Genomic DNA, 11,351 nt, shown 5'->3' with positions numbered 1-11,351 from the left:
AAGAGTTTTTATTATTAAGTGTAAGTCAAACTCACGACTTTGCTAAATAGTGTTTTTCTTATTAGAAAAGTTACTAGACAAGTTTGATTTATTTTGAAACTATATAGTCCTTTACTACACATTTTAAAATGTAAGATTTTGTAACTGTTGTTTTTACAAAGAAAAGCTGTGCCAGGTCTCGAGTCTCATTCAGCAAGATTTTTCTTCTTATAAGTTGAGCAGTCCCAAGCTAGTTATTAAATAAGTGTCTGTGTCCTCAAATAGAATTTGATGTATTTATGAGTTTTGGTTGTAGAGCTTTTATTAATATGGAATAATTCTTTCTCACAGTTGCTGCAGCCCAAGCCATTGCAGAAGAAAGAAGAAGCCAAAGTGGCATTAGCCCTCTTGCAGTCCAGACCTCAATAAATATAAAGTCAGCAACTAAACCAGGTATAATTATTAGTTATTGTTCTTAATGAAATACTGGACTCACAAGGGAGAGTTTAGTAGAAGTTTGATGGTGTTTCTTCAGGAGGCAACAGGGCATAAAGCCCCTGGTAGATGGTTCATAGATTCATGGAATGTCTGCTTTTGATGACAAGACTTTTGCTCCTGACTTGCTCAGTTGGTGAAGTTGCCTATCTTTTCAGCAAGACCTAACAAAAGAGATAAACTATTGTTTTGTGCTCTGGTCAGGTTGCCTGTTCACTTCTTGCTGAATTCAGGTTTTTATACCTGCAAAGACTTAAGTAGTCTTGGTTCTGTTTGGCTGGCAAACTAGCTATCCTACAGCACTTTGAATTTGTCATGATGGATGAACTATCTGTTCTCAGATTGAGTTTTCCTAGATTCCTGTAATTCTTGGCCATAGGAATTAATGTGTACAAGAATGAACATCAGAGCTGAATTTGGAATAAGAATGTGTTCTCACATATCTGGCTTCTGCTCGAGCTTTCTTTTGACTGTATGTGTTGGACCTTTTAATATCATGTCTGCTTTCTGCTCCAGGTATTAAAAACAGTGGATTGGTTGTTGTGAGAGAATGGAAAGGGGAAAAAGGAAGGGTTTCAGCTTCCTATGAATTTTTCAGATGACATCCTCAGTGTCCTTATAGAGCATGCAGTGCTTTGGTGCTGTGTGTGCATCTCAGGAAGTTCCATTATCCTTTTGAGAATGAAGGCTTTTGACTTCATTATTTGAATTTAAATGGTCAAAATAACTGCCAATTATGTGTCTTCAATTTTTATTTTGACAGTTATAGATGGTTCGACTCTGAGGACAGAAGAAAGACAAAGACTGGCCAGGGAGCGTAGAGAAGAGCGAGAAAAGCAACATGGTATTTTCATGTTTCACTTAAAATATAACTTTCTAAAATGTTTGTGATAAAGGAATAACTTGCTCCTTGTTCAATCACTTTTTTCAGCTTGGTGGGGACAAGAGACAAGGACAAGCTCTGCTTTTGGTCTTGCATCAGTGACCATCTCTAAACCCAAATGGAAAAGTATTAGATTTGAGAGGAAAACATTCCAGAGATTTTCAGCTTCTTGAAGCTCTGTCACTTCTGATCATCCCTTTCTTAGTGACCACCAAGAAAATTTGGCCAATTTCTTACTGAAAACCTTAGCAGAAACGTGTGAGAAAGTAAAACTTTTAGCCTTGGGCTGCTTTTTGTAGCCCTGAAGACTGAGTCTTAGGAAATGCTGATTCAGAGAAAACCAAAAAAGATTTAGCTAGTTGAATGGCCTGATTGCCTTGAACAGTGGGTCTCTTGTTTCCTACCACACTGAAATGCCTCCTTGATTGAAGTGTCAGCAGTATATGCTTTATCTTAGCAAAGAGCCTGAGACCTAGAGGCGAGTATAAAACTCTTGCCCAGCTATACGCCGTTTGTGACGTGAATCGGTGTATGTGCAGCAAGAGATGAAAGGGTCACAGTGTGCCCTGCAGTCCTGGTTCTTGGCTCTCAGCTTCTGAAGAGTGGTGTCTCTCTGGCCTTATGTTTGTTTCTTAACACAAAAGCAAAGACACGCAGCAGTGGAAATGATTGTGTTATCCTAACAAGGAGAGAGGATAGGGCTAGGATGCATATAAATTCAGAAGTATTTTGGGGGCTGCATCTATGACACTCTGTATGCATTGTTGGTGTAATTATCTGGTCTCTCAATTCATTTCATCTGTCTAGCCATGGAAGATATTTCCACTGTGTATTCAACCACCAGCTTTTTGTCACAGGACTTCCTGTTCCCCTGCATGCAGCTGTTCCTAGGTGGAGGCTGCAGAGATAGTGACATTGGCTGCAACAACTGGGATTTCCCCATCTTGTCACTCAGGGCTTTAAATATTTTCAGTATATCTTATTCTGAGAAAACCTGAAAATTACAACATAGAAAATTCTGCCTTTTGATACTCAACTTATGACTTATAAAGACTTCGCTATTATGGTGACAAGAAAAATATTTGCTTAATATGGGGTATATGAATATCCTGACATTCCTGTCTAGACAGTGAAGTATAATAGCAGGAAAGATTCCAGTTCCAGCCTAACCTGGGGGACAGAATTAAAGACTCCTCTTTTATGTGCAGTGTCATCCAGCTCTGCAAGCTAATCTTGCTGTATGTTTTAGCTTTAAGTGGTGCTAATTTTGCTTGGTAGTCTCTTGTCTCTAATTTGTATTGCAATATCAGTGAATAGTTAAGGTTGAGTTTAATTTTCTTCTAAAAATTTACAGCTGCCAAAGAGACACAAATCCTTGAAAAGGAGAGAAAAGCAAAACTCCAGTATGAAAAACAATTAGAAGAAAGGCAGAGAAAGCTAAAAGAACAGAAGCAGAAAGAGGAACAACGGAGGGCAGCAGTAGAAGAAAAGAGAAAACAGAAAATAGAGGAGGAAAAGGTACTACACATTAAAGTTCTGTAGTTTAAAAAAAACCTCCTGCATTGTTTTCCTGCGTTGCCATGCTCTGAAGTGGTGTGAGATGGAAAGCTACAGAAATGGTGAATGTGTTAGAAAATAAAAATATTTTCCACATCTGTACAGGGGTCTGTATAGACAGACATCCTCCTTCCCCATCCCAGGCCTGGCTTTAGCTGTACTTGAGGCACTTCAACGAGCTGTGGCTGCTGTTTAGCCACTGGTTATTTTTCAGAACAGAAAACCTACCCCATATTTCTAGATTCTTTTCAGTGCACTTTGTAGATTCTGCTTGTAAATCAGTGTGGGTGACAGGTTTTAGACCTTTTATTAATTGTGTGTCTCGCTTCCTAGGAGCCCCACTGCAGCCTAAATTAGAATTTATTACTATATGTTGAGCGGTTGATAATGTTATCTGTTTAGTTAGCATTTGCTACTTTGAACTGTGTATTGACTGTTCTTATTTGACTCTTGGCCTTTGCCTTGACCACACATGGACCAGCAAGGCAGTATTTGAGGTGCAGAACTTGTTGCAAATGGATAGAAGCTGAATTAGAAATAAATACATGAAGTTATGCCATCCCTTTTCAAGAGTAGGTCTGCTAGCATGTATTAAATGTGATGTAAGTTCTGAAAGGGTTCAGTAAAGGCAAGGCATGCACATGTGCTTTCAGAAGCTAGTTGTAAGAACTTGCTGTGGGTTGTTGATGAAAAGCCTTTAACTCTGGCTGGCTGTTCCCTTGGAGTCCAGCCATTGTTACATTGTTCTAGCAATGTCTTTTTTACCATTTGTGACTGGCAAAATTCTACACTGGTCTTTGGTTATCTGTAATTGGCCTCTGGGTGTGGTCAGATTGATATTCCATTGAACTTCATGGAATAGTTTACATTGCTGGAAATGTTTGGGTGGGCCTTGGCTGCTGTCCTGTGCAGTATGGGTTCTGTAAGCAACCACTTTAAGCAAAAAGCATCCCTTGCATTTCAGGAGGTGTTATCCCTTGATCTATAGTATGTTTATTCATGTGATTTTGAGGATGATGGATATGTTTTAAGTGTCCACTGGGGTAGATGACCAAGGAAGACAAGATTTAGCTGATGCGTGTGTGATTGGTATTAACCTTGTTTTTTTACTGTGAAACCAGATCTTGACTTTGGTGCTCTGACATTAGGAAAGAAAAATCACTTTTAAAGAAGCTAAGCTATCTTAGGGAAATATTTAACAATGAAATACCACTACAGTTGTAAATTCAGTAGATAGAAATGCATCAATAAGTACTTACTGAGCAAGAATGTTGGAGGCTATTTCAGCCAAGTCTCATTTAGTCATCTTCCTCAGCTAAAGTAGCAGCAGCAGCGTGGACACAAAAGCGATTCTCTGCCTAAGAGTTTAGAAAACAAGTAGCCATGGCTGGGATTGAGATACCTGACTTCTTGCAGTTACTCAGTTTTTCTGTACAGCTAAGCAACTTAGTGTGTTGATATCTTGAGCTGGTAACTGATTTTCTGTTGTTTGTAAAGTGAAGCCTGTGTCTTTAACTCTGACTTTGAAGAATTAGCGCGCTGTGGATACCTCCATGGAAATATCGTTACAGATTACATAATGTCTGGGTCCTTTGGCACCTTAGGTAAACTCTAGTTCAGGTTTCTTTAACAGAAGGGAAGCTAAGCTTTGTATTTCAAGCAAAAATGACTCAATTTTTATCTTTTGGTAATGATTGGAATCCTCCCTTCCAAGTTTACTTTGTTATACACTAAAACTTTTTTAATGTTGTGGTGTTGAAAGAAGGTGAAAATCTTGTGTCCTCAAGAGGGAGAAAGTTTGGATAATGAGTCCCTTTGGCATCTGAGTGCAATGTATCAGCAGTAAATACTACTTCAGAAGATCACTTGGGATATGACTGTTCCAGAAGAGAAATCTGTTATTGAAATATGTATGAAAACCTGGCTGAGAAGGAGGAGTCTGGCATGGTTGCAGTTCACCTTGATGCACAAGAGCTGAAGTTCCCCCGTGAGCAGTTATTAGTCTTGGAGACAGAAGTGAAAGCTTCTTTCCTTTCTGTCCTCTTTGTCCTGTCAGCAGTGGTTGATGAGGTCTGGAGCTGGTTAATCTTTTTGCAGTTTTGCCTTCATGTCTTGCTATTTCATCATATCTCTATTAATGCCAGTATCTGTTAAGACATGGGTCAGTGTTTGTATAGTTTTCTGAAAATATAAATAACATTATACATGGTATTTTATACTGGAGATTTTTTTTCACCTTTTAAAAGAATATAAATACTTTAAAGGGTAAGCAATTCTTTTTACTCAGTTTGGGGCTCATCCCTATTTAGAAAATAAGTACTGCTGTTTACTGACTAGGAAATCTCTTTGGTGGCTATTTTAAGTAAAGAGTAGAATAGATTATCTGTGCTTTAGTTCAGCCTAATCATGTTTGCAGTGTTTTGAAACCACTAATAGCCCTTAACATTCATTGAATGATAATTTTTGTAAGAAAAACTAGTTATCAGGAAGTATAGGTAGACCAGATTTTAAGTCATACTGGGAAGGAAAAAGAAACACTTGAGATCACTAATACATTTGTCAAGGCTGTACTTTGTCTTGTGGCATAGCTGTGCCTCTGTAGTTGCAAGCTTCACAGAGGGGTTGTTTGGTGGCAGGAGCGATACGAGGCGGTTCTGCATCGCACCTTGGAACGCAACCAGCGGCTGGAGACGCGGCAGAAGAGGTGGTCGTGGGGAGGATCTGTAACTCCAGACTCAGAGAGCAAAACAGGTAACTGGCACCTTTTCTAGCACGGCTAGCATCACAGCGTATTATGGCTGAACACTGGCAGGTGCAGCACTAGTCATAGGGATCTGGGCATCCTCTCACATCTTGGGTCTTAGAACAGGATCTACAGGTACGTCCTGGGGAAAGAATCATATCTGTACTTGCCCTGAAGTGCTGCTCAGACTTTGAGCTATTTGTGACTTTGGGAAGAGCAAGGGAGAAGCCCCGTGGGACATATCACATCTGCCAGCCTTCAACCATCAGTTAAAGGAAACTGTCATGTGTAATGTTAAAATAATCCTGAGCCCTTCAAATGCAGTACTTGAAATGGTGTGCTAAGAACGATGATAAACAGAACATAGACAGCTGTACCTCTGAGATGTTACATCTAAAATGTCTTACACACACCCCTAAAGCTACGGAATGCCAGGTGATTGTTTGACTGGCTAGTAGTGGGTAAGGAAGTGCAGTGCAGTGTCCAGGCTTCTCAGAGAAGAGGTTCTATTCTGGATTAGGTGATGCATTCTGACTCTTTTAATTTGACCTCTGTTTCCTGTTTGACATAATTAACGGTTTCTGCCTGTAACCATTTTGAAATCAGGACAGCAAATCAGGATTTCAGGAGAAGGGTTCTCTTTATGCACTGCCTCACTGGAAGACCTTACAATAAGTAGCTTAACATAAGTTATTATGCAGGAATACAATAAAACAAAAAATGCTTTAATTCAGCCTATCTTATGAATTGATGGAACTATACTGAGTGAGTAATAGTAGTTCTGTCAACTTAAGTATTGACTTTTAAGTGTTTGTTTATCAAGTTCGAAAGTGCTTGTATAAAAATTATCATTATGGTACCCAGCTTCCCCATTTTTTTTTTAACATGCATTGTTTGCTATTTGACCTTGTGACTTAGCTTACAAACTTTCTTCTACAGAACAACAGACCGCAGATGAAGGTGGAACTGGTGGTATTGATTTCTAAAGTGTTCTTTTTCTGTTGTGTTATACTTATTACTAACCTTTTAAACTCAAGTTCTTGTTTCTCTGAAACAAAGGAAAACCATCTTCTTATAAGTCTTTTCCTGGATCTTGGCCAGCTGTGCAACAAATGTGATCCCTAAGTAGAAGAAAGGCCCCCTATGTTTTTAACTATCCCTCTCAGCTAATTAAACTATAGCTTAAGTCGTGGCATCCTGAGGGAATTTTCAGGGAAAGGATATGAGCATTTGGGTTTTTCAAGATGACTGGATACAGCATGGAGGAGGAAAAGAGAAATTCTTAGTGGCATGCATTTGAATATAAATTAGTTCAGTGGTCTAAGCTTTTTGGTTTTTTTAAGGGCAATTTTGAACCCTTTCATTGTTTCCTAATTTGCAAAAAGTATATGGCAGGGATTGGTTTTTCTTTTTGCTTTCTTTTACCAGCAGTTGAAGTAACATTTGCAAAATCAGATGATACTTAAAGGATATGAGCATTTGGGTTTTTCAAGATGACTGGATACAGCATGGAGGAGGAAAAGAGAAATTCTTAGTGGCATGCATTTGAATATAAATTATTTCAGTGGTCTAAGCTTTTTGGTTTTTTTAAGGGCAATTTTGAACCCTTTCATTGTTTCCTAATTTGCAAAAAGTATATGGAAGGGATTGGTTTGTTTTCTTTTTGCTTTCTTTTACCAGCAATTGAAGTAACATTTGCAAAATCAAATGATACTTTGCTGAACTTTGTGAAAGGGAACGGGTCCTTTGTGCAGTTTGATACTTTTTCCATTAAGGGTTTTGCAAAATCAGATCTGTCCAATTATCTGAATATAATTTTATACATGAAATATGTTTTCATTGGATTTCTGGCACTTTCTAGTGCACCAGCTTAACCATTCATAGAAAAAAACTTTGAATCACTAATATATTTGTCAAGGCTATATGTTTAATAAGCAAAAGTATGTCTTGTAGCTACTTTAAGAGAGCTCTCAGCTGAGATCCATCCAAATATGAATTCTGGAAATCTGTGCATGCTCAGAGCATTACTAACTCAATGCAGCTGGCTCGTAATGCTGACAATATGAGACTTGCAAATGCAGGGGAAGTCTGAGTATGGTTTAACTACTGTGGCTCACTGGCAACACAGCAGAAGCATGTGTGTTTTATTTGACTTCTCTCTTCCCTTTCTCTGCACAGCATGAATCCCTAAGTTTCTTCCAAAATTAGGCAGTTTGACAGGATTGGTTTACCTGTTTAACATGTGTTCCTTGTATACATATATAAATCCAATTACTGTGTTTCGCATTACCAAAAGTCTTTTAACCTTGAGACTAGGAAATAAGGAAATAGATTTGCATTTTGTGTTTAGGAAAGCACTATTTTTTGCCCTCCTCTGTTCTTTTATACCTTATCTAATTTTAAAGCTAAACTTTATAACATAAATTAGCATGTGTTGTTCTCTGCTAATTTATGTGAGGAAATGAGTCTTGTCTGTCCTTTTCATCATGGAGGAAGATCTTCAGTGCTGCTGAAGCACATTAAAAAGTGTCTCCCAACAAACATGTTCCTGATGGAATAATAGGCACTTAAGCTGTATCTTACGTATTTGTAAGTATGAAGAGGAAGAGCAGATAGATAAGTTCAGCCACAGTAGATCAATTCGGATAACTTAGTAATTTTTTTTTTCAAAACTGGTGCTGTGGAGATACCAGATAATGCAGTGTTTGACTTAGTTGTGCAGCCACACTGTTTTAAATTTGTTTCATTTTTGTGTTGAGGTTTCAGTTGTGCGACTGTCTCACCTGGGACAGAGAATGTGGAATCACAATTGGATTTATGCTTCTCATATTTATTCTTGTTTCAGGGTCATTCTTAGCTTTTTATCTTTCTGGGAGCTGCTTGCTTAATTGTTGGCAATAGATGACACTCTATGAGCTGTGCTACATTACATCATTGTGGCTAGGTAGTGCACAGTGTCTAACAGCACTTCTAGAGCAAGTTTCAATACAATGTTATTTTCCCAGAATCAGTTTCTGTGGCAGATTTAGGATTAAAGGCTCAATTTCTTAATATGAAAACCAAGGGGGAACAGTTTTCAGATATTATTTACATTATTTTAGGACTAAAGGCTTTCTTGTCTGTTGTATTACTATATACAAAAAACACAGACTCAGACCTGTTCTTCCATGTCAGCAGTAATATTTAGGAGCAGTCACTGGTAGAGCAGCATTTGTAGGTGATAGTGTGCTCTGGAAAGTGAACCCCATGTAATGGGACATTTCACCAACAATCAGCTCTTCTGTGTTATGTACAGAATGTGATGCATTGAGGCTTCACCAAGTACCACATGGATGGCCTGAAATTTAAAAATTGATGAAAGCCTCAGAGTCAAATGCTGCATTAATGACATTGCTGTCAGTGCTGAGATGAGACGTGCAGGGTGTGGATCTGCCAAGAGAAGTGGCAAGGCTGTGTAATAAAGCATCCTTGATGACAGAGTCCTTGTAAATGAGGGATGTTTAGTGGTGACTGCTAAGTAGAACTAGACGTTCAGGTGCATCTGCAGTGGAGACATGCTATTAGAATAGAAATTGGGCTGCCAGAGTCTCCCCTTTCTAAATAAAGAACTTCCTTGTCCTTGTAGAAACTTGAGAGTGAGTAACTGATAATCTTATTTTATTTAGCCTAATTTTAACCAACCTCAGGCAGTGCTGCAGCACCCTCTCTCAGTGAAACTTGGAGAGATGCTGGGATTGAGAGCTGCTCTCTCCCTAGTGTTTTTAAGGTACCATGTTTCCCAGCTCCTTATCTAGTTGCAAGCCTTGTTGCATAGCAGTCATATGCTTTCTTTGGCTTTCCTGCTGCAATTTGCTTCCCTCTTTCATTAAAAAAGTACAGATGTTTGGTGGGATCTGTGCTGTATGCTTCTTCCCTCTCAAATCCCTTGATGAAAGCATTCTGACATTCCCCACAAAATACAAAAGATATTTGAGGTATTTTTTCAAAAGATACTTTGTAAATACCTACATAACCAGACGAGCTTACTCAAGAATATTCTGCCTGTTTTCCAAAGCTGTTTTTCCTAGTGAATTGCCTAAAGCTTTCAAGTTTGCAGAAGCTGTCCTGTGGGTAAGGTAGAGAAAAAGTAGAGGCCATCTAATCATACATTTGCAAAGGTATCGATCAGAAAACCATTGACTTAAGATCTTTGGTAATTAATGCAAGCTAAACCTTTCTGGAAAAAGGAAACTCAAATACCTGTGTGAATACCCTTTACCAAATAATTTTTTTTCTGTCAAGGCATCAATTGAGATACTAGCTCATGCCCTCACCATTGATCTCTGTTCCCCTGCAAAAATAAAGATGGATTTTTTTTTTTTTAACAGTCATATTTAGCCATATTTAGACTCTTTCTCTCAAGTCTTCTGGTAGAAGTTTCATCCCTTGTCTCTTCACTAAACAGCATAGCCCTCCTCCAGAACTTGTAAACTAGCTGGAAAGGAATTACTTTTCTCAGTGTCATTTTTTCTCAAGACAAGATATAATTTTTTTCCCTCTGAGTCTCAGTCAGTGATAGACCAAATCTCAGATTTCATACAGGTGCTGAAGTCCTAATTTGAACCAAGAGGAATTTGTCTGAAGCATCTCCACGATTTTTGGAGCCCTTAGACATGCGTGCTTGAGTTCAGGCAGGAGCCAAGCTTTCTTTTTAAGAGCAGACACTAGAGGAGACACTAGAGGGTAGTCTTTACCTTCAAAAACACCCAAATATTTCAGTTATGAGTTTCCTCATTTTCATATAAAAAAACCTCTTAAGGCTGTTTAGTTATCCCAGTATTCAGGCTTCATTCATAAGATGCTTTTTAAAGTTAATATGTTGGGAAAGTATCCACTAAGCTCAGATCTTCATTTCCTAACTAAATTCAGTAGATCTCCTTTCTCCTCCTATGCTGTGGGGACTTTGCTCTTGTTCCCTGTGACAAGAGCTTGCCACTTATGTAGCTTCAGGTCCAAAACCTGTTTTTCAGGAGGGCCCTAGCTCAGGAACCCTAGCTGGGTTGGGTATGTGTAAAAAGTAGTGAGAGGCAGAGCTGTCCATAGGAATTCTTGTGTCCTGGCTCTTGCTACAAGGAGCTGCTGTAGCACGCTGGCCAAAAGGAAAAGATGCTGCCTCTGTGGTGAGTAGTGCTGCGTTTTCCTTTGATACTTATGCACTAATGAGTTCACATTAATCATCTTTGCTGTCTTCTATAGCAGCAAAATCGATTACTTGAGTTTGATGTCTAGAATTCCTTGTGTTTGTTATGCTAGTCCTCACTATTTTGTGTGCATTACTGTTTTCTGCTTATTGTGTTTCCCTAGCAACAGGTACATGGTTTTCCAAGGCTTTTACACTCTGGAGTAGTGTTCATCCTGAAAGTACATTACTTGAAATTGAAAAGCAGGTGTTTTATCTGGCTTGTAATAAACTTGACATTTTGCCATGTGAGATGTGATTTTTATGTCTGTGTATATAAGGATCTCTGTATACACATACAAAATGACTAATTAATGCCTCTTGTGGCAATTTTTTTTCTGAAGAGTAGCAAAATTCATAGGAAGACATGAGCTTGAGGACTAGCTTTTAGAGAAAACTTTGGAAATTTCTACAATAGTTGCAGCAGCCCTTGAAGTAATCAGAAATAAGAATGCTTTCTTGCCTTTCCTCAGGAC

General features: G+C 38.6%; 1 protein-coding gene across 1 annotated transcript in view; it reads left to right on the top strand.

Moving 5' to 3' along the window:
• Nucleotides 1-330: 330 nt before the first annotated feature.
• The window catches only part of MAP7D3 (MAP7 domain containing 3), a gene marked incomplete at its 5' end in the record, with an annotated part of 29,686 nt that continues 18,665 nt past the window's right edge, over nucleotides 331-11,351 (top strand). The window contains 5 exon segments of the mRNA XM_008949537.1: nucleotides 331-432; nucleotides 1,238-1,318; nucleotides 2,712-2,875; nucleotides 5,551-5,665; nucleotides 6,597-6,629. Coding sequence (XP_008947785.1) covers nucleotides 331-432; nucleotides 1,238-1,318; nucleotides 2,712-2,875; nucleotides 5,551-5,665; nucleotides 6,597-6,629 — 495 coding nt within the window.

The sequence above is a fragment of the Merops nubicus genome, unplaced genomic scaffold, assembly GCF_000691845.1.
Source record: "Merops nubicus isolate BGI_N331 unplaced genomic scaffold, ASM69184v1 scaffold19441, whole genome shotgun sequence".
NCBI classification, from domain to species: domain Eukaryota; kingdom Metazoa; phylum Chordata; class Aves; order Coraciiformes; family Meropidae; genus Merops; species Merops nubicus.
The sequence above is the reverse complement of the archived record's forward strand: the minus strand, read 5'-3'. Positions and strand labels throughout refer to the sequence as shown.